We start from the raw sequence: 24,089 nt of genomic DNA on the forward strand, positions 1-24,089 counted from the left end.
GCACAATGTGTGTAGTGATGATGATAATCCAACTATGACCTCTGGTTTGAGAGTCAGCTGAAGTTGGTTCTTCTGGTCATAAAGGCCAGAGAAAGTCAATCCTTCAGTGAATTGTAACATTTAAGATGCAACCAAATCATGAAATAACATAGTTTATGACAAGTAGGAGATGGAATATTGACCACGAAACATGTCTGGTTGCCAAATGTTTTCTATAAACATTGAACTTCACCTTCAACGTTGAATAATCACCTCAAGTTCTTTGCAATTTAGACCGTTCTTGCAGATGCAGAACTTTTCCTACAGCTCTGTAACAGATTGTGTAATGAGAATTGGGCAACATATGAAGTTCTGTGGTAGATTTTTGATTTAGTTTTGTCCAAAGTTAATCTGTTTAAAGATAAACTGAAAGATCGGAATATAGAAAAGAAAAAGAGATTGTGATGCTTATATAAATAAATTGAAGCTTAAAACAATGTCGAAGATTTCAACTGAAAACAAAATTCTTCTTTATAATCACAAGGTTATATAAGGCTTCGTGGAGGCGCAATGGCCCAGTGATTAGGGCAGCAGACTCGCGGTCATAGGATCGCGGTTTCGATTCCCAGACCGGGCGTTGTGAGTGTTTATTGAGCGAAAACACCTAAAGCTCCACGAGGCTCCGGCAGGGGATGATGGTGATCCCTGCTGTACTCTTTCACCACAACTTTCTCTCACTCTTACTTCCTGTTTCTGTTGTACCTGTATTTCAAAGGGCCGGCCTTGTCATTCTCTGTGTCACGCTGAATATCCCCGAGAACTACGTTAAGGGTACACGTGTCTGTGGAGTGCTCAGCCACTTACACGTTAATTTCACGAACAGGCTGTTCTGTTGATTCGGATCAACCGGAACCCTCGTCGTCGGAACCAATGGAGTGCTTCCATCATATAAGGCTTCATTCTTTTTTTCTTTATAAAAGAGTTGCCTGATGAAACCAGAAGAATAAAACTGAAGAAGAGATACTAAAGCCGGAGGAAATAACAAAAACTAATTTATAGGTGAACATCTTTTATATGAATTTTTGAATTTATTAGTCAAATTAAGATTTTTTTAAAAATCAATGTTAAATATAAGTTTCAAATTTTGGCACAAGGCCAGCAATTTTGGGGTGGTGTGGGGTGGTGTAGGGTGACACAAGGTAATTTGGTTGCATCAACCCAAGTGTTCAACTGGTACTTATTTTATCAATGTTAAATATTGATTGCTTATTAATTTTATAACAATTACAAAAGTAATTGACTGTTCATTTCTAAGTGATGGTCATGAAGGGAAACCCAGACTAAAATTACCTGACTTCAAAACCAACCAAGACAACTCACCTGGTTATTTAATTATTTACACGGTTCAAGCATTCATGCTGGAATGCTACCACAGGTATTGTAAATAAATCAAAATTTACAAGAAATAGTCTCCACTAAATGAAAACTGAACATAATTTGAAATATACTGGCAATGGTTCTCGTATGAAGAATGTAGTCTTCACAGCTCTTTCATTATAGATGAATTCTGGATGAGATTCAGTGGTTAAAGTCTTTGTTGACATGACAAAACAATTTTTCATTTCCCTATCAATTGGCAAAGTCCAGAAGAGAGAAATCGTCACACCCTCCTTCTGTGTCATTGGTAGAAAGTAAGACAGAGTCTTGCTCATTGCCGACGGACTGACTCAGGCCATCGATAAGCTGCTGGGCGGCTTCTGCTCCTCTGGACATAATTGCTGCTTCATCTTCACCACTGTCCATTATGTTCACATCTTTGTCTTCATCATCGGAACTGCTCAGTTCGCCAAAAACTTGTTCTGAATAAAGATTAGACAAATAAACAGATCTTAAAATTGCAAACATGCCATGTTGGGAAAAAAAAACATATTTGTATATTCAAAACTGAAACTTCCAAATAAAATTGCATATAAAGAAACTAGTATCCTTGTGAAAACAGTAATTTGATTACATGAACTGCTTAACAGACAAAATATTGCGTTATTTTTCATGAAATTCTGAATCTAAGGTGAGGATTAATGAAAGATTAATAGGTGCAGGATTGGCTGTGTGGTAAGCAACTTGCTTACCAACCACATGGTTCTGGGTTCAGTCCTACTGCGTTGCACCTCGGGCCGACTAAGGCCTTGTGAGTGGATTTGGTAGACGGAAACTGAAAGAAGCTCGTTGTGTATATATATATATATATATACACACACACACACACATATATATATATATATATATATATATATATATATATATATATATATATGTATATATATGTGTGTGTATATGTTTTATGTGTCTGTGTTTATCCCCCCGTCCCAATATTGGTGTGTTTACGTCTCTGGTAACTTAGCAGTTCAGCAAAAAAGACCGATAGAATAAGTACTAGGCTTTCAAAGAATAAGTCCTGGGGTCCATTTGTTCGACTAAAGGTGGTGCTCCAGCATGACCGCAGTCAAATGACTGAAACAAGTAAAAGAATAAAAGGGAATGAGATTTGTAATAATTATAGAAGGACGGACAAGTGTGTCCACATCTGCTTTGCTTGTTGGCATGTTGTTGATGATGATTATAATATTAATAATGAAATTATTGAATACAGTGCTCAGGTGCACCACAACTTGTCAGAGTATATGCAGCAATGTACAAATGTCTGGAAAGCGAACAATGCATGAGTTAGATACATGCTTGTGTGTGTATGGAGGGGAGAAAATCAGGTGCAGTGTTGGCGAATCTCAGAAAGCATGTAAGTTTTGAAGGATGCAGTGCTCCGACAACTAACAACGGATGCTGGCAGTTTGTTCCATGCTTCAGCAACTCTCAGCGTGAAAAACATGTTTCCTGAAGTCATGGAAGCTATGCTGTTTTCTGACTTTGTAAATATGTCCACGGGTGTTAGATGGGTGGAATTTGAAAAGGTGCTCAGAGTTATTGTTTGTATGATGGTTGATAATTTTATGGGTGTTTGCCAAGTCAGCTGCCAGGCGTCGGAGTTTCAATGTGTCCATGCCCAGGGAAGTAAGGCGTTCAGGATATGATGATGATTAATAAAATAAATTAGGTTAGAAAATAACTACTTAGACATATGTTTGTATAAGTTCATCTGAGTCAAGTATTCCCCCGATGGTATGAAAGTTAAGAAGAAAGCTTTAACAATGGAAAGTGTCAGTGTCCCTAGAGTTAGTAGACTGGCATACTTGTAACCTGGCCATAGCTTTAATGCTTTAGCATTGAAACTGGCCATATCCAGCCAAAATATTCTGCCTCTTTTAAGTTCAGCCTGGCCAGATTCAACATCTTGTACACACTCTAGAATGTCATAGTAAAAATAAACAATCAAAATCAAATGGAAACGGTTGTTGTGGCCAATGCCAGGTATTGCCTGACTGGTACCCATGCTGGTGGCATGCAATAAGCACCACTCATGCGTGGGTCATTGCCAGTGCTGCCTGACTGGCTTCCTGTGATGGTGGCACGTAAAAAGCACCATCAGAATGTGGTCGATGCCAGCCCCATTGCTCCGAATGGCTCTTGTGCCGGTGGCACATAAAAAGCACCATCTGAATGTGGGCGATGCCAGTGCCGCCTGACTGGCTCCCAGCTGTAGAAACACTGCCAGATCAGATTGGAGCCTGGTGCAGCTTTCTGGCTTCCCAAACCCCAGTCAAACCGTCCAACTCATGCCAGCATGGGAAGCGGATGTTAAACGATGAAGATGATGATGACGTCACTGAAATATTGAAGCAACAAGATAATGCATGATTAATTCAAGACAATGTGAACAAAAACACAGAGTAATCTGAATACTAAAGGGTTAAACTGTATCTAGTATTCGGGCCCTGATTCAGGTGGTACTGGCATCGGCCACGATAACGATTTCACTTGACTCAACAGGTCTTCTCAAGCCTAGTTTCATATTATCAAATAATACAAAGTAACTGAGAGGCAGAGGAGGAGGATGCTGACTGCTTTGCAGCTGTGGTTAGTTCCATTCCTCTTCACCGTGAGTTCAAATCTTTATGGTATTGATTCAACCTTCTAAGTTTTTGTGATCAATAAAATAAGTTCTAGTGATTTACTACAGTCAGAGATGTGTGATAAGGGTGTTGATAATCTTTTAATTGTTTCAGTCATTAGACTACGGCCATGCTGGAGCACTGCCTTGAAGTATTTTAGTAGGATGAATTGACCCTAGTACATTTCTTTTAAGCTTGGTATTTATTCTATCAGTTCCTTTTGCCAAACTGCTAAGTTACGAGGACAGAAACACACTGACACCGGTGGTGAGCTGGCAGAATTGTTAGCACACCGGGCGAAATGCTTAGGGGTTTTTTGTCTGCTGTTACGTTCTGAGTTCAAATTCCGCCGAGGTCGACTTTGCCTTTCATCATTTCAGGGTCGATAAATTAAGTACCAGTTACGCACTGGGGTCAATGTAATTGACTTAATCCCTTTGTTTGTCCTTGTTTGTCCCCTCTGTGTTTAGCCCCTTGTGGGTAGTAAAGAAATAAGAAATACACTGACACTGATTTCAAGTGGTGGTAGGGGACAAATACAGACATAAAGATACATCCACACACCTATGAAAAAAGAAAGCGCCTAGAACATTCTGTACAGAAACTATGTCAATGTATACCAGTGTTTTTCAAACTTTTTGCTGGAGCGGAACCCCAAGGAAACATTCCACTGGCTCGAGGAACCCCTGTGCAATAATTTAATAGTCTTATGCACATATATCTGCACAGGAGAATTAAAAATTACTGCTGATTTTAGCAGTTTTGTAACTTCTTGCGGAACCCCTGAACTGTACTGGCGGAACCCTAAGGTCCCGCGGAACCCTGGTTGAAAACCACTGATGTATACAATGGAGCTGAGTGCAATCTCCAGCTTGTCGGACCCTGATGAACCATCCAACCCATGCCAGCATGAAAAACAGACAGCAAACGATGAAGTTCAAACCCCCTGCCTGGCACCATAAGACAACAAAAGCTTTGTGAGTTAAGTTTAGTTGATGGCTAAATATTAACACTTGGCCTTTTAGTGTACCCTCTATACCAAGCCTCTGATCCAAACCCCTGACCTGAGGATAACTTCCTCCCACCAAGCTCAGAGCCCTTCAAAAAGATTACAGATGCTACCTTTTCTCTGCTGACTAAGTCTATCAAAAGAACCTCATAAATTTCCCAGGTAGGGGCCTTATCTATCAACCATTATTTGAATCTGAAGTTTTCTGTCAGACTGCTTCACAGTAACATGAAGAAGGAGCAACAACTCTTGAAATATGCATATACACCCAATATCCATTCTTTTAGCTGCAATCACATTGTTTACATGGTATATGAAATACTGTAACTTTTAGAGCTGGCTCTAATTTCTAGAGAATATCTGTAGAGATAACTTTAGAAAGTGAATTAATAGAACTGTTAACACAGGTGGGCATAGCATTGGCTCGTAAGTCTTTAACCCTTTTGTTACCATATTTCTGTTGAGATGCTCTGTGTTTCTTCCAATTACTTTAAATATAACAAAGAATTTATTAAAATAACTTCATTATCATTAAGCTAGTGTTAGGAACATGAATTGTGACTAAGGTTTGGTGGAAGATTTTAATTCAAAACTTATGAAAACAAGACATTTGTACCAAAGAGCCAGAGGCAGTTTCAGGTGGGTTGGTATCGAAATGGTTAAGAATGGTTTCTCTATTATATATTTGAACCCTTTTGTTACCATATTTCTGTTGAGATGCTGTGTTTCTCTTTCAATTACTTTAAATATAACAAAGAATTTAGTAAAATAACTTAGTTATCATTAAGCTAGTGTTAGGAACATAAATTGTGACTAAGGTTTGGTGGAAGATTTTAATTCAGAACTTTTGAAAACAAGACATTTGCACCAAAGAGCCGGAGGCAGTTTCAGCCAGGTTGGTATCGAAATGGTTAATATACTTTGTGGTATATTAGGAAATACATCCTCCCACCCCCGCCCCAGCAATTAATAGTAATATATGATGGCAAAATTTCAACCTATATTTTAGTATTAGAAAATGACTATTTGTAAATCTCACAAGAGATATTCAGGAACAGTACTTTGGAGTAAAGATTGTTTGCCAACATAACATGGCAGTCCTGGTTTAGGACGAATGTTGCTGTAATTTAGCCCCAGGAGACATCGTCTCCAGCTGGCTATATGACACAATCTGTGTCCTTATAATTTCCAACTAGGGAATCTAGCACCCCCACTCAGCACAAAATAATATCTGTGTATCGTGATTTCTGGGTTATTTCCCTTCATCAGCCGGCTGGAGACGATGTCTCCTGGGGCTAAATTACAGCAACATTCGTCCTAAACCAGGACTGCCATGTTATACTCTTTACTCTCTTTTACTTGTTTCAGTCATTTGACTGCGGCCATGCTGGAGCACCGCCTTTAATCGAGCAACTCGACCCCGGGACTTATTCTTTTGTAAGCCCAGTACTCATTCTATCGGTCTCTTTTGCCGAACCGCTAAGTAACGGGGACATAAACACACCAGCATCGGTTGTCAAGCAATGCTAGGGGGACAAACACAGACACACAAACACACACACACACACATATATATATACATATATACGACGGGCTTCTTTCAGTTTCCGTCTACCAAATCCACTCACAAGGCTTTGGTCAGCCTGAGGCTATAGTAGAAGACACTTGCCCAAGAAGCCACGCAGTGGGACTGAACCCGGAACCATGTGGTTGGTAAGCAAGCTACTTACCACACAGCCACTCCTGGCAAATAATCTTTACTCCTATATTTTAGTAGTATAAATATATTCCAAGCTTTAGAGATGTCTCCTGTACTTCTTTCTGTGCATTCATGATCTACTTCTGTCCCTTTTTACTATGCACAAGGTACCACTTTTTAGTGCTCCTTGACTTTTCTTCATACTGTGCCATCTCTATGCAAACTCCTCCTCTACAAGAACAAGAACCTCAAAAACATTCTTCCATAGGAACACCACAATTTTGTCTCTCTGTTTGACACAAAGACAATTGTCATGCTTAACAAAGAAATAGTATGGCAGAAAACCTTTTTTCAAAACCCTCACGGTAACTTCAAAGATTGTGCCTTACAATTTCTGGTAATCTTCTACATATATGATATTGTCAAAACGTGCTGGTGGCACATAACAAACACCATCCGATTGTGGCCGTGCCAGCCTCGCCTGGCCTCCGTGCCGGTGGCACGTAAAAAACACCATCTGAGCATGGCCGTTCGCCAACCTCGTCTGGCACCTGTGTCGGTGGCACATAAAAAGCACCCACTACACTCACGTAGTGGTTGGCGTTAGGAAGGGCATCCAGCTGTAGAAACACTGCCAGATCAGACTGGAGCTTGGTGCAGCCTTTGGGCTTCCCAGACCCCAGTTGAACCGTCCAACCCATGCTAGCATGGAAAACGGACGTTAAACGATGATGATGATGAAAACATCCCAAAGACTACACTTCATTATGAAAGCTAGCAAATATTTCTAGTCTGATCAGGTTTTGACCTATTGTAAGTAAACTATATATATATATATATATATATATATATATATATAGGACAGTGCTACAGATTCACACAAGTATCCTTGACATATCTAAAAGAAGACTGGTCAACTCATTACCAATGGCTAACTTACTAAAAGACTACAACTATTTTGCTTATAGGTATACTGTTCCCTCTCTCTACCTATTTCTTTACTGCCCACAAGGGGGCAAACAAAGACAGACAAACAGATTAAGTCAATTATATTGACCCCCAGTGCGTAACTGGTACTTATTTAATCGACCCTGAAAGGATGAAAGGTAAAGTCGACCTTGGCACAATTTGAACTCAGAACGTAGTGTCAGATGAAATACTGCTAAGCATTTCGCCCAGTGTGTTAACGTTTCTGCCAGCTGTTTCTTCTCTCTACCTCTTATAAAAGTAAGGCAACAGCCTCTGCACTACTTACCTGCATATAACACCTAGTTTTACCTAACACAGACTTCACACTTCCTCTTGGCACCCCTCACGCTAAATAGTTTCACCCAATTCTTCCTTGCCTGTATTACATCCTAGGTTTTCTTTCTCATGTTCAAATTGGACATCTGCCTTATCAATCTCATTAATTTTCAATTAAATCACAAAATCCTTACCAATATCCAAACTAATACTGGAATCAGCAGTATAGATGTTGTCTTCTGCTTGCACTGCAGTGCCACTCGCCTCCACAATTTGATTCTGACTGTTGCTCTCTGAAAGCGTTTTTTCTTCTTCGGTTAAGACTTCCCACTTCACATCAATAGCTTCAGCATCCATCCTAAAAAGTCGTTTCACTTCTTTTTCAATATCTGGTTGTTCTGTGTACTAAAATACAAAACAAAAATGAAATTTTTACTCTGTTTTCAATTTGCCTTTTTCAAGTTAGTAAGGACGGGCTTCTTTTTTTTTTGCAAACGTAAAAAGCGCTATCCAAATCGTGGCCGATGCCAGCGCCGCCTCGACTGGCTTCCGTGCTGGTGGCACGTAAAAAGCACCATCCAAATCGTGGCCGATGCCAGCGCCGCCTCGACTGGCTTCCGTGCTGGTGGCACGTAAAAAGCACCATCCAAATCGTGGCCGATGCCAGTGCCGCCTCGACTGGCTTCCGTGCCGGTGGCACGTAAAATGCACCATCCAAATCGTGGCCGATGCCAGTGTCGCCTCGACTGGCTTCCGTGCTGGTGGCACGTAAAAAGCACCATCCAATCGTGGCCGATGCCAGCGCCGCCTCGACTGGCTTCCGTGCTGGTCGCACGTAAAAAGCACCATCCAATCGTGGCCGATGCCAGTGCCGCCTCGACTGGCTTCCGTGCCGGTGGCACGTAAAATGCACCATCCAAATCGTGGCCGATGCAGTGTCGCCTCGACTGGCTTCCGTGCTGGTGGCACGTAAAAAGCACCATCCAAATCGTGGCCGATGCCAGCGCCGCCTCGACTGGCTTCCGTGCTGGTCGCACGTAAAAAGCACCATCCAAATCGTGGCCGATGCCAGTGCCGCCTCGACTGGCTTCCGTGCCGGTGGCACGTAAAATGCACCATCCAAATCGTGGCCGATGCCAGTGTCGCCTCGACTGGCTTCCGTGCTGGTGGCACGTAAAAAGCACCATCCAAATCGTGGCCGATGCCAGCGCCGCCTCGACTGGCTTCCGTGCTGGTCGCACGTAAAAAGCACCATCCAAATCGTGGCCGATGCCAGTGCCGCCTCGACTGGCTTCCGTGCTGGTGGCACGTAAAAAGCACCAATCCGATCGTGGCTGTTGCCAGCCTCGACTGGCACCTGGGCAGGTGGCACGTAAAAAGCACCCACTACACTCACGGAGTGGTTGGCGTTAGGAAGGGCATCCAGCTGTAGAAACACTGCCAGATCAGACTGGAGCCTGGTGCAGCCTTCTGGCTTCCCAGATCCCCGGTCGAACCGTCCAACCTATGCTAGCATGGAGAACGGACGTTAAACGATGATGATGATGATGACATCAGTCATGGACAAACTGTGACCTGCAAGACTTCCAGGAATGGCATGCCAATGAAAAATTACCTCGAATTTTTTTTAGTAGCGTGACTGGCCTGATTATGATCCATGTCTCAAGGAGTCTGCTTCATGGGAAATGCTGCCCATGCCAAGTGTAAATATTGCTGCAGCAGATGGTTTTAAAGCAGGTAACTAACTATGAAGTGGTGTCTATTGAAAGGGAGAGTAACTACATGGCATACAAAAAAGAGGCTACATTGACTAACTGTTGCTTGCCAACATGCTCCAGACTTCAGCCCACAAATGTGCTGTCTTCTCTGTCTTTTCTGATATTTTCAATATGGCCTCTGCTCTTCAAAGCCGGTTAGTCTCCTCTTACTTCTACTCAATCACTCCTGACTTGCCTCCTCCTCCAGTGACCCATATAATGTTTTTCCTCACAGGCCCTGCAAGAGCCAACGCATTCAGTCCTTTAGAATCCTTCCCTGCACATATTTTCTTGTAATTGTCAACTTGTAATTATTCAAAAACGTTAACTACATCAATCTCACCAATCTGTAGAAGCAATGAACACAGCCTCTTACAACTGATCACAAAGAGAGAAACAAAAATTTTTTTTTTCTGGGGATTCAACACAATCAGGGTATGAAGATTTGAACTCTTGATCATGTGCATCCAGTACTATAGCTTCACAACTTCACAGACACTGTGTCTCAACACATTATTGCCATACTGTAATGTAACCTGAAGTAATTCTTCTGTTTACTAAAATACCCTTTTTTTGTTGAAAGATTACTTGGCAGACACCCATAAAATTATTAACCATCTTACAAACAATAACTCCGAGCACCTTTTCAAACTCCATCTGTCTAACACCCGTGGACATGTTTACAAAGTCAGAAAACAGCACAGCTCCCATGACTTTTGGAAACATTTTTTTATGCTAAGAGTTGCTGAAGCATGGAACAAACTGCCGGCATCAGTTGTTAGTTGTCGGAGCACTGCATCCTTCAAAACTTCCATGCTTTCTGAGATTCACCAACACTACACTTGATTTTCTCCCCTCCAGACACACGCAAGCATGTATCTGACTCATACACTGTTCACTTTCCAGACATTTGTACATTACTGCATATGCTTTATACGCACTTTCTGACAAGCTGTGGTGCACCTGAGCACTGTATACTATAATTTCACTATTATTATTATTATTATTATTAAAGTGCTGGATTAATGACTGAAGAAAATGAAAGTTACAATTTACACAAATGTTACACTCTAAGCAGCATCAACATGGAAGATGGAGGACGGCAAAAGAAGAAACAGAATCAAACACAAATCCTACTTCAAATTCAAGAGAAATACATGGGATTTTATAATTACCTTCTTTTTTAACGTTTTCCGGAATCGTCTTTTTCTAACATTCTTTAAAGATGGACAAACTATTGGAAAAATGAATTATTCAAGAAAACATTAAAATCATACACTGAAACTAAAAATATTTTTGTATTGTAAAATTTATATTAGAATTCAATACAAGCAATTGAGGCAGTTTTACTTTAAAAAAAAATGTATCAATCGTTAATACATACAAACTGTTGATAAAAAGCACAGCGTGTCCATAAGGGATGTTATCTCAGGACAAATACTATAATAACTGGCCTATGAACAGTGTATATACATTAAGTATGATACACAGATGACTATTTTCCATTAAATGATTTCAAATATCATAGCTAAGAGCCAAAATTATTTTTTGTCACCTATCAACATCTGTTTCCCAAGTAAAATAGGATACTGCATATTATCACTTCCTTTAATTCTGTACCATCATAAATGACCACATCACTACTCCATCCTGGTCTTCTGCTGCTTGAAAATGGAATATATTTCGTCCGGTGGATGTCCATTCAAATGCAGACATTTCTCAGCTGATACCTTTAATGTCCAGCAATTCTGTCTATCAGACAAGCTAAAACTGCATATTCAACAGATTATGCTTAACTAATTTCCCCTTGAGCTTTCACAAATCCATATGTTCAATGCTCATCACATGTTTTATGTTTTATTCAGCTTGCTTTTCAATAAAGAAAGGAAAACTTTGTTGTCACCAGAAACAATTACTCCTTGAAATTCATCCATTACTTTCTTAGTCTAGCAATTATGCTTTCACTATAACCATTTCTAACACTAATTAAGTGACATATGTAACAGAAACTATCAAGTACAACTAGCATACCACCTGGGTAGTCTAGGACTTTGTCCCATAGTCATTCATAGAACCAGTTTTTATCAGGAGAATCTGAAGATTTGGCCAATTTGCCAGAAATTCAATTCTATCACTTGTGGTTCGCAAAAAGCACCATTCAAGCATGATGCCAGTAACACCTGACTGGCCCTCATGCTGGTGGCATGTAAAAAGCACCCACTACATTCTCAGAGTAGTTGGTGTTAGGAAGGGCATCCAGCTGTAGAAACATTGTCAAACTGTCCAATGCATGCCAGCATGGAAAGCGGACGTTAAACGATGATGATGATGCAAATATTGTTTGTCCCCTCTATGTTTAGCCACTTGTGGGCAATAAAGAAATAAGAAATGTTAGCATGATGGGTGAAATGCTTAGCGGTATTTCGTCTGCTGTTATGTTCTGAGTTCAAATTCCGCCGAGGTCAACTTTGCCCTTCATCCCTTCGGGGTTGATAAATTAAGTATCAGTTATGCACTGGGGTCAATCTAATTGACTTAATACCTTTGTCTGTCTTTGTTTGCCCCCTCTATGTTTAGCCCCCTGTAGGCAATAAAGAAATAAGAAATGTTAGCACACCGGGTGAAATGAAAAAAAATATAAAGCGGTGAGCTGGCAGAAACGTTAGCACGCCGGGCGAAATGCTTAGCGGTATTTCATCTGCCATTACGTTTTGAGTTCAAATTCTGCCGAGGTCGACTCTGCCCTTCATCCCTTCGGGGTCGATAAATTAAGTACCAGTTACACACTGGGGTCGATGTAATTGACTTAATCCCTTTGTCTATCCTTGTTTCTCCCCTCTATGTTTAGTCCCCTGTGGGCAATAAAGGAATTAGAATCAATAAAGTGACCTACTTCCATGTGGGTAATGGTATTTCTTGTCCTTGTCTTTCTTCCGTGGACTTTCATTTTCATCTTGGCTCGTGTCATCTTCATAAGAACAAATCAGCAACTGCAAGATTTAATTCAGAAAACATTATAAATCTAAAGATTCCATGCTTGCAGAAATAGGATGGATTTTATCAATACCACTGACTTCAGTTGTGGAGGTGCATGGCCTAGTGGTTAGAACAGTCGAGGGACCGCGGGTTCGAATCTCAGACCAGGCGATGTCTGTGTTTATGAGCGAAACACCTAAGCTGCACGTTACTCCAGCAGAAGGTAATGGCGAACTTCTGCTGACTCTTTTGCCACAACTTTCTCTCACTCTTTCCTCCTGCATTTTGCCGTTCACCTGCGACAGACCAGCGTCCCGTCCAGGTGGGGAACCCAAACACCAAGGAAACCGGCCCTTATGAGCCAGGCATGGCTTGAGAAGGAACAAAAAAAAAATTGACTTCAGTTAACCATTCACCATGAAGTAGGTGTAAAAGATGTGAATAAACCAAACAGTTAAATATCTTATTCACTAGCTATACAGGGATGTAGACAGGTTAGAACTGATGACCATGTCTAACTGTAGAAATTAATAGCATCAATTAAAAATTAAATTACAAAGATTTATGAAAATTTAAAGATCATTAGAGTTACATGAATCAGTGGTTAATTTCAGCTGATAGTAATAGAGTTAAAACTGCAGATAATGATGAGTTCATATAAATACCTCATCATCACTGTTAAGTTTTTTCCCGTTCATCATTCTGTGATGCACCTGGACACATCATCAGTGATGCTTTTGGGGTCTCATTAGGTATTTTGGGTCTTTTCAACATCAGACACCCAGCTGGGGTTGATCAACCTCCGTTTAACACTACCCTTAGCCCCTGTGCTATCTTAAAGCATGGGCTCACTGTACAGTTGCCCGGGGACCTTACAGATCTTGGGGCCCAATGTACTGATTCAGCTGGGGACTTATAATGCTACTAAGATGGCCTGGCTACCCCTGGTAGCATAAACCCCTTCTAGGGCTTGCACATCTACAGCCACTTTGAAGCAAACTCTTCTGCCTCCACAGTCAACCTGGTGAACTTCTGCTTACTAGCTCCAGTGATGCCAAGTATGCTGCAAGTTCTGTAGGGAGGGACTAGCCTATAAACCCTATGCATCCCACCTCAATGGGATCACCCTTGCTTGCCAAACTACTTAACTAAAATTATTCAAAGGTCCAAATGAGTAGAAATTAGTTGAAGTAAGGGAGCTAAGAATGAATTACAGGTACAATACATATGACAGGCTTCTATAGTTTCCATCCCCTCAAATTCATTCACAGGGCTTAGGTTGACATGCAGCTATGGCAAAGACATTGGCCCAAGGTGCCACAGGACTTGGATTAAACCAGATATCGTATGGTTGCAAAGCAAACTTCTCAATCGTTTAGCCATGTCTGGATCCACTTCTTTGTATAGAATATTTGTAGAATACTCTTTACTCTCTTTTACATGTTTCAGTCATTTGACTGTGGCCATGCTGGAGCACTGCCTTTAGTCGAGCAAATCGACCCTGGGACTTATCTTTGTAAGCCCAGTACTTATTCTATCGGTCTCTTTTGCCGGGGACGTAAACACACCAGCATCGGTTGTCAAGCAATGCTAGAGGGACAAACACAGACACACAAACATATACACACACACACACATATATATACATATACATATATACGACAGGCTTCTTTCAGTTTCCGTCTACCAAATCCACTCACAAGGCATTGGTTGGCCCGAGGCTATAGCAGAAGACACTTGCCCAAGATGCCACGCAGTGGGACTGAACCTGGAACCATGTGGTTGGTAGGCAAGCTACTTACCACACAGCCACTCCTGTGCCTATATATAGGAATGTAATTTTTTTAAATAATTTGAATTCATAATGGTGTTGTTATTTCTTTAAACAACAAGTAATAAATTGCAGCATTTTATTAGCTAAGGTAAAGTTGTTAATATTTGTACTAATACATCTATAGTTTCCATCCGGATATTGTACGATGGGTTGGTGCCTTCCTCTCAGATCGCTCCTTCCAAGTTCAAGTTAATGGTTCGCTGTCTGATGTCTCCAGTGCGAGCAGTGGCGTGCCTCAAGGTTCAGTGCTTGGGCCCTTGTTGTTCTTAGTCTTCATAAATGACCTGCCCGACGACCTCACGCAACACACCCTTCTATTTGCCGACAATATCAAACTGGTCGCTCCTCGCGGTAGTATAGAGGATCTTCGTCGATGCCTCCACCAAATTTGGAAGTGGTCTAACGATTGGGACCTGTGTCTGAACGTGTCAAAGTGCTGTCATCTGCCTGTCGGCTCTACTCCAGCAACTCAACTTGATTTCGAGCCGGGTCGTCTGCTGCTGGAGAGGACCGATCAGGTAAAGGACCTGGGTATCTTGGTGGATTCCTCCTTTTCGCCTTCGGCCCAGTGCGTCCATGCTGCCAACAAAGCGCGCGGAATTCTGTTTTTGATTCGACGGTCATTCGGAATGCTCACAGCAGCCATATTCCTGCCACTCTATGTCACGCTGGTGAGACCCATATTGGAGTATGGGATTCAAGCCTCTTCTCCTTATCTCCTCAAAGACATACAGCACCTCGAAAGAGTCCAGAGGCTGGCTACCCGCATGGTTCATGGTCTCAAAATTTGTCCTACGAAGAAAGGCTGAGGACGCTCGACCTTTATTCTCTTGAAAAACGCCGCCGCCGTGGTGATCTCATTCTCGCCCACAACATCATAAGCGGGAAGTGTAACCTCTCGAAAGAGCTGTTCTTCACTCCTGCTCCGGAGCGTCGGCTGCGGGGTCATTCCGAAAAGCTCTACCTGCGACGATTTCATCTCAATCGAAGGAGATGCCGACGACCGCTTTGTTCAAAGCCTCCCTGGACCTCAAGTGGCCTGAACTCTTTACATGAACACCACCCTGTACTTAACTCCATGTCCCCCTACATGGCCTTGCTATTTGCTTTTGAGCCAAATTAACTAACTAACTAACTAACTATCCCTGTTTATTATGGGGGTTTGGTTCCAAAAAAATAACAAAGATAAATGAAGCATCTCCAAGCACTTTGTAAAATAGAATAAATGGTAGATTCATTGGCACTAAATTTGCTTCCATTATCACATGTTTCCTTGACCCTTTCTACCTTTTCCTGTAGAGAATACGCTCATCTGAATCATTTGTAAGGATCAGATGCTTTTGTATCTTTTCCATTCATTCGTTACATGTTGATAAGTGTAAGTACAAAGATCTGTATAAAAATTACACATAGGCGCAGGAGTGGCTGTGTGGTAAGTAGCTTGCTAACCAAACACATGGTTCCGCATTCAGTCCCACTGCGTGTCATCTTGGCCAAGTGTCTTCTGCTATAGCCCCGGGCCGACCAATGCCTTGTGAGTGGATTTGGTAGAAGGAAACTGAAAGAAGCCTGTCGTATATATGTATATATATATATATATATATATATATATATATGTGTATGTGGGTGTGTGTTTGTGCGTGTGTGTTTGTCCCCCTAGCATTGCTTGACAACCGATGCTGGTGTGTTTACGTCCCGGCAAAAGAGACCGATAGAATAAGTACTGGGCTTACAAAAGAATAAGTCCCAGGGTCGATTTGCTCGACTAAAAGGCGGTGCTCCAGCATGGCCGCAGTCAAATGACTGAAACAAGTAAAAGAGTGAAAGAGAGAGTCTAGTAACACAGACACATGAAACACAAGTGGCAGCCAGTGCATTCTGAAAAGCTGAGCATTGTGGGTGAATGTTGGGGTAGGGTTTTGCAGTACAAACAGGATCTTTGACCAATGTTATCACAGACCAATTTGTGATAAGTATAACATGGCTTGTGGAGGCACATGGCCTAGTGTTTAGAGCAGCAGACTCGCGGTCAAGGGATCGCGGGTTTGAATCTCAGACCGGGTGATGTGTGTGCTTATGAGTGAAACCCCTAAGCACCATGCGGCTCCAGCAGAAGGAAGTGGCGAACTTCTGCTGACTCTTTCGCCACAACTTTCTCTCATTCTTTCCTCCTGCATCTTGCAGCTCACCTGCGACGGACCGGTGCCTCGTCCAGGTGGGGAATCTATACGCCAAGGAAATCGGCCCTTATGAGCCAGGCATGGCTAGAGAAGGAACAAACAGAAAAAATAACACGGCTCACAACTGAGTGTACCATGTTATCTCAGATCATTGATGAATGAATCTGTGATAAATGTGGCTACATGTATATTTTTGATAAAAAATGGAAATTTGTTGAAAAAGATATTGTATTTAACAAGAGTCATTACTGACAGTTATTAAACATTAAGTCACAAATCTCTTGCCAAAAGATCTAAAAGAAAGAAATAATTAAAAATAAACTTATATTCACATTCTAAAATGGAAAATGAAAACCACAGCTCTTACTTGCATAACATCAGCTATTTTGTAGAATGTCTTCCGGTCCACAGTCTTCAGGGTTTCCATCATACATGGTGAATCCATTAACTAGAAAGCCAGAAACAGTTAGAGGTGGATGATTTCTTACAAGAAATAAAATTCAAAGCTAGCGGCTCAATAAGTTTAGCAACTGAAATAATTTAATCATTAACTGTAGGCGCAGGAGTGGCTGTGTGGTAAGTAGCTTGCTTACCAACCACATGGTTCCAGGTTCAGTCCCACTGCGTGACACCTTGGGCAAGTGTCTTCTACTATAGCCTCAGGCCGACCAAAGCCTTGTGAGTGGATTTGCTAGACGGAAACTGAAAGAAGCCCGTCGTATATATGTATATATATATGTATATGTATATATATATATATATATATATATATATATATATATATATATATATGTGTGTGTGTGTGTATATGTTTATTTGTCTGTGTTTGTTCCCCCCAACATCACTTGACAACCGATGCCGGAGTGTTTACATCCCTGTAACTTAGCAGTTTGGCAAAAGAGACTGATAGATTAAGTATTAGGTTTACAAAGAATAAGTCCTGGGGTCGATTTGCTCGACTAAAGGCGGTGCTCCAGCATGGCTGCAGTCAAATGACTGAAACAAGTAAAAGAGTAACTGATGTTCATGGTTTCTTTCTAATTTCAAAATTTCATAGAACTAATTAATATTTCCTACATACAGTGTTTGTTAAAAATCAATGCTAAATTAATAATATTCTAAATTCAGATATGAATACATGTTTCTGTTGCTATAAATCATAAAAGTAAATTAATATTATCTAAAGTATATTTTTGAGTCCTTCCTCCTCAGAACTGCAGCCCTCTGGAATTATCTCCCTGTCTACATTTCAGCTGCAGTTGTTTAAGAGATATCTCAATCACATATCTTGGAGGGCCTATGAAGGCTATGAACATAGCATCCACATCTAGAGCAAACCAGAAAAAGCAAACTTTTCTTTCTTTCATCTGCAAAATTTTTAATAATTTTGGCCAGAAATGTTAAGCCTAGAATAGCTTTGAATTAAAGAATAAACAGACTTTTACTAAGTAATAAAATTTTCTTCTTACTTTAATAGATTCTAAAAAGTTACTCCTGTGATCAGATTTTGAGCTGAATGTTTGGCTCAAAAAGCAAAAAGCAAGGCCATGTAGGGGGACATGGAGTTATGTACAGGGTGGTGTTCATGTAAAGAGTTCAGGCCACTTGTGGTCAAGGGAGACTTTGAACCGAGCGGTCGTCGGCATCTTAATTTACAAAATCAATTTCTCGTTAGTTATTTCAAACGAACTAAATTTTGTTAATCCTTTTTGTTCACACAAAATTAAAAGGTAACAATTTGCATTATTTGTAGCATTTTTATTTCATTACCTGGCCAAGCTGGATTGAAAATCTTAGAAAAGAAATTAGCCAACCACTTCACAGTGTGTGCTGGGTGTTTTTTATGTGGTACTGGGTGTGCTTGTTATGTGGTACTGGTACCAGTCAAGTCACTAAGTAACTCACAAGGTAAGACTGCTCACCTGAAGGGGTTGTAGTATTAAAAGTATGATCAAAGGACAAAATCATGTCTTGCTGTAGAGTAGAAACATGGCTAAAATTTAAAAAGTATATTTAACCCTTTCGTTACTGTATTTATTTTGAGATGCTCTGTGTTTCTTTCAATTACTTTAAATATAACAAAGAATTTAGTAAAATAATTTAGTTATCATTCAGCTAGTGTTAGGAACATAAATTGTGGAAGATTTTAATTCAAAATTTATGAAAACAAGACATTTTTCCTACGGAGCCAGAGGCGGTTTCAGCTGGGTTGGTATCAAAAGGGTTAAAGAATCAATTTACATGTGATAAAATATATATCAAAATCTTCTTTATCTCAACTGAATGTTTTCCTAAATGTATTAACTCCTTGTTGTAAATATGAATTAAAGTTAAAATGTTATAAATACAAACCTTAGCAGAGAACACTTCACTACCATAACGCACGATGCCATGTCGAAGATCATTTTGAACTTCAATACTCAATTTGTCTTTCAAAGAAACAGCTCCTGTTTGAACATCTTGACGAAGTGCAGCAGCAGGACCCTGGTCATAACAATAAACACCTCAAGAATTAGTATTTTCATCAACAGAGATATTTGAAAATTTCTTTGCTTCATTTTAAACTTTTTGTTAGTGAATTTTACTTTAAGCCTTAATTTGAAATAGACAAGCATTAGGCTCTTGGCCACAGGTTGCAAAATAATGCATGCTCTTTGGACACACCTTTTGAGAAATAGAACAAATCAATTATATATATATATATTCACTCTGATAATGTTGCTTTGGAATCTGGAACCACAGTAACTCTGTAATGGCACACGACTGTTTGTAAAAAAAAAAAAAATCTACCCCATGTCATTGAAGTGTCTGTTTTAATGGGATGTGGACAAGGGAACAACATATTCATTCCAAGAATTCCCCCTCGTTCCATCAGGAGCGGACATTCCCTTTTCATTTCAGAGACTCTAATTCCCAATCCGTGTCAGCTTTGCAATGTCCATCAACAAGTTCCAAGGCCAAACTCTATCTGTGGCTGGCCTTCTTTTGGAAGAGTCACGTTTTTCACATGGAGAACTGTATGTTGCCTGTTCAAGAGTGGGGAGCAAGGTGGATCTTTTCGCCTTTGCCAAAAACAGGAAAACACGGAACATTGTGTACAAGGAGGTGCTGCGATCGCAGCAACAAAGAGAAAAAGGGTCAGTGCTTCCCGTTTCTTGAACATTCGTATTACAATTGTTCATCGCTGCATGCCTAACATCATTTGACATTTTAGATAAAGGGACACGAGAGCATAGCCCCGATTGGTTGAGAAAAGAAGACACTGCTTCACGGTCTACTTTCCGGACCATAGACGATAGGGATAGACTCGATACCAAAGACTGTAGGGGCAGACTCGATCACGGGCAACGCCAGGATTTATATACTATATCTATATAGTTATTGTAATTTCAGTTCATTTAGGATCACAGTGTATTTTTTTTTTGCCTTGAAATTTTAGCAATAACGATGCATAATAGGCGCAGGAGTGGCTGTGTGGTAAGTAGCTTGCTAACCAACCACATGGTTCCGGGTTCAGTCCCACTGCGTGGCATCTTGGGCAAGTGTCTTCTGCTATAGCCCCGGGCCGACCAATACCTTGTGAGTGGATTTGGTAGACGGAAACTGCAAGAAGCCTGTCGTATATATGTATATATATACATATATATGTGTGTGTGTGTGTGTTTGTGTGTCTGTGTTTGTCCCCCTAGCATTGCTTGACAACCGATGCTGGTGTGTTTACGTCCCCGTCACTTAGTGGTTCGGCAAAAAGAGACCGATAGAATAAGTACTGGGCTTACAAAGAATAAGTCCCAGGGTCGATTAGCTCGACTAAAGGCGGTGCTCCAGCATGGCCGCAGTCAAATGACTGAAACAGGTAAAAGAGAGTATAATGCAAAAGAATATATTTATGTTATCCCAAATATAAAAACTCTTCAGGTGGAGCTGGCTGGAGTGACAATTCTTTAGGTGGTTATTCTAAATCGACGATTCTTCAGGTAATACGAAATGAGAAAACACGTTAAAGATTACATCAATAAAACCAACGGTATATCGACTGGAAGCATAAAGTGGGGAAAATACCAAAACCGGTGCCCGAAAGAAAAAAGTAAATACCGGCGTCAAAATACATACTTTAATCGTAACTGGGGTCCTCCGTCGGTTACGACGACGAGTGTTCCAGTTGATCCCGATCAACGGAGCAGCCTGCTCGTGAAATTAAAGTACAAGTGGCTGAGTACTCCACAGACAGTGCAATGCAGAATGTGACAAGGTTGGCCCCTTTGAATTACAGGTACAACTCGCTTTTACCAGCCGAGTGGACTGGAGCAATGTGAAATAAAGTGTCTTGCTCAAGGATACAATTTTAATTATATGCTTAATATAATACCAAACAACAACACAATTACACACCAAAGGCAGGCATCGATCAAAGGTACAACAGTACACAACTATCTGGCAGAATCGTTAGCACGCCGGGCGAAATGCTTAGCGGTATTTCGTCCGTCTTCACGTTCTGAGTTCAAATTCCGCCGAGGTCGACTTTGCCTTTCATCCTTTCTGGGTCGATAAATTAAGTACCAGTTACGCACTGGGGTCGATGTAATCGCCTTAATACCTATGTCTGTTCTTGTTTGTCCCCTCTATGTTTAGCCCCTTGTGGGTAATAAAGAAATAGGTATGCTACTGTATACGGCCCCTTCTATAAATATCTGAGGCATTCTTTCTATATAACTCGACAAAATCAAAAGATTTCACCGGGTATTTCCGTGGGTTGTGGAGTATAGATATAACGAAATTATGCCAGCAATGGCATAATTTTCTGCTTGGAAATTTGCGGATTTCCAAGCAGAAAACAGAATCGAACAGTCATTTGCTTCCACGGAAATACCCCGAAGTGAAGTGTTTTGAATTTGTCGAGTTATATCGAAAGAAAGCCACATCTCTGATAACTAGATGAACTAAACTGAACAGAGACTAGAAAGCACACAGAAAAAGGCTTATAATATTTCTATAAGACATCAAAAATTCAAATGGAATTATAATCGAAGATTCTCTCGATTCTCTTAGATTTACAAGATACTTAACGGGACGAGCTCCCGAATCAAATACTGTATCTATATTGCACAGAAACATTTTAGATCGTTTCCGAAAGACTCATCCGACCGACTGACAACCTTTTACTTACCAATTCCACAACAAAGTCTTTAAATTACAAAAGTAAATACAATATTAGGGAAACAATAAAGACTAGCAAATCGAAAAGATATTATGCATTGTGAGTTATTTACCGGCGGCAGTCTCAGAATGAAATGTTGTTCCAAATCAAAAGCAGATTCTGTAGCGTTTTCCTTTTTTTTCAGGCTGGGTTTGGCAGAAGTCGATCCTCCGACCTTTATGTTCACTCCGACCATTTTGCAATGAAACAAACCCCGCAAAATGCGAAATTGTCTCAGAATGTAGAGAGTGACAAATCAGTTCCCTCCCCTTGCTTAATTCTCGTTTCTCTTATCACGCGCTGAACTGCTCAGCGCACTGACGTTCTCTTACTCTCTCTCTCTTTTACTCTCTTTTACTTCTTTCAGTCATTTGACTGCGGCCATGCTGGAGCACCGTCTTTAGTCGAGCAACTCGACCCCAGGACTTATTCTTTGTAAGCCCAGTACTTATTCTATCGGTCTCTCTTTTGCCGAACCGCTAAGTGACGGGGACGTAAACACACCAGCATCGATTGTCAAGCAATGCTAGGGGGACAAACACAAACACACACACATATATATATACACATATATACGACTTTGCCTTTCATCCTCTCGGGGTCGATAAATAAAGTACCAGTTACGCACTGGGTTGATGTAATCGACTTAATCCGTTTGTCTGTCCTTGTTTGTCCCCTCTCTGTTTAGCCCCTTGTGGGTAGTAAAGAAATATATATACGACAGGCTTCTTTCAGTTTCCGCCTACCAAATCCACACATAAGGCTTTGGTCGACCCGGGGCTATAGCAGAAGACACTTGCCCAAGATGTCACGCAGTGGAACTGAACCCGGAACCATGTGGTTTGTAAGCAAGCTACTTACCACACAACCACTCCTGCGCCTGTGTTTTATGTTCTGCTAATGTTTATTGCACTCACTGGTAAACTGCGGCCCGCGGGTCCAATGATCCTACGGGATTTGCTGAAAGGTACGCCTGGTGAAATTTTATCTTGAATTTCTTCTTACGGCGATCCTTCGGTATAGGTACACACGTGACTTTGTTTACATTTCTGAAGATAACAGAAACCCTTTTCTCCCCCCCCTAACCCTACCCCCCCCATATATAAAAAAAACTTTCTTGAATTGTATCCGGTACTTCCGGTACTTATACCGAAGTTACGCCCTTTTTGGTTGAGCGACTCGCCTGAGAATGAGCCATGTCCCACACGCCGGTACTACTTGAGAACAGTGGTTCCGGTGCGCGCACTCGCGTACTCGCGCATCCGCGCTAGCTACTCATGACTAGTCGATCCTTACTTTGTGTTAAAAAAATTTTTTTATTTTGTGTTTTATTTACTTTGCTAGGTAGTCGTTGTAGGATCAACTAGTCACGACTAGCTTGCGCGACTACGCGAGTGCGCGCACCGGGACCACTGTTCTCACACGCCTGCTTCTCGAGAAGGGTTGCATGATCCTAGTTAATATTATGTACATAGACTGTCTGTCAATAATCTGGCAGAATCGTTATCACGCTGGTCAAAATGCTTAGCGACATTTCTTACGTTCTGAGTTCAAATACAGGCGAGGTCGACTTTGATTTTCGGGGTCAATAAAATACGTACCAGTTCATCACTGGGCTTGATGTAATCAACTTAACCCCTGCTCTGAAATTGCTGGCATTTTTCCTCATTCTTTTCATTTTTTTGTCCCCTCCCTTATCCTTTTCCTTTCTCATGGAGTATGGGACTTAACCAGACAACTATTTCAAAACTTCACCCATGTATTTAAATACATACATTATTTCTATCAATGTATTTATATACACACTTACTGCTATGTTACAGGGAGGTAAACAAACCAATACTGGTTGTTATGCAGTGGAGTATAGAACAAACATAGACACAAAGACACACACACACACACACATACACAATGAGCTTCCACACAGTTTCCAGCAACCAAATTTACATTGGTCAGTCCAGGGTTATTAGTAGAAGAAATTTGTCCAAGATAACTATACAGTGGGCTTGAACCCAAAACCACATGGTTGCAAAGCAAACTTCTTAACCACACGAGTTGCTGTGTGGTAAGTAGCTTGTTTACCAACCACATGGTTCCGGGTTCAGTCCCACTGCATGGCACCTTGGGCAAGTGTCTTCTACTATAGCCT

General features: G+C 41.0%; 1 protein-coding gene across 1 annotated transcript; it reads right to left on the reverse strand.

The window, feature by feature from the left end:
* Window positions 1–1,031: 1,031 nt before the first annotated feature.
* LOC115218448 (transcription initiation factor TFIID subunit 7) lies at window positions 1,032–22,171 on the reverse strand. The gene is made up of 7 exons (XM_029788269.2): window positions 22,014–22,171; window positions 19,096–19,227; window positions 17,111–17,191; window positions 12,647–12,743; window positions 10,929–10,987; window positions 8,191–8,401; window positions 1,032–1,838 (listed from the first exon to the last, which is right to left on the reverse strand). Exons 1-7 carry the CDS (start codon window positions 22,134–22,136, stop codon window positions 1,609–1,611), a joined length of 933 nt encoding a protein of 310 aa, XP_029644129.1. The 5' UTR covers window positions 22,137–22,171; the 3' UTR covers window positions 1,032–1,608.
* Between the last annotated feature and the right edge of the window lie 1,918 nt (window positions 22,172–24,089).

Source organism: Octopus sinensis, linkage group LG13, assembly GCF_006345805.1.
Source record: "Octopus sinensis linkage group LG13, ASM634580v1, whole genome shotgun sequence".
In the NCBI taxonomy this organism is placed as follows: domain Eukaryota; kingdom Metazoa; phylum Mollusca; class Cephalopoda; order Octopoda; family Octopodidae; genus Octopus; species Octopus sinensis.

Coding starts and splice junctions, on each gene's coding strand:
- LOC115218448 (XM_029788269.2), bottom strand. CDS start 22,136: ATGGTCGGAGTGAACATAAAGGTCGGAGGATCGACTTCTGCCAAACCC. Junction 12,744..17,110: donor AAATAGCTGATGTTATGCAA/GTAAGAGCTGTG, acceptor TAAATCTTGCAG/TTGCTGATTTGTTCTTATGA. Junction 10,988..12,646: donor ATACCATTACCCACATGGAA/GTAGGTCACTTT, acceptor TTTTTCCAATAG/TTTGTCCATCTTTAAAGAAT.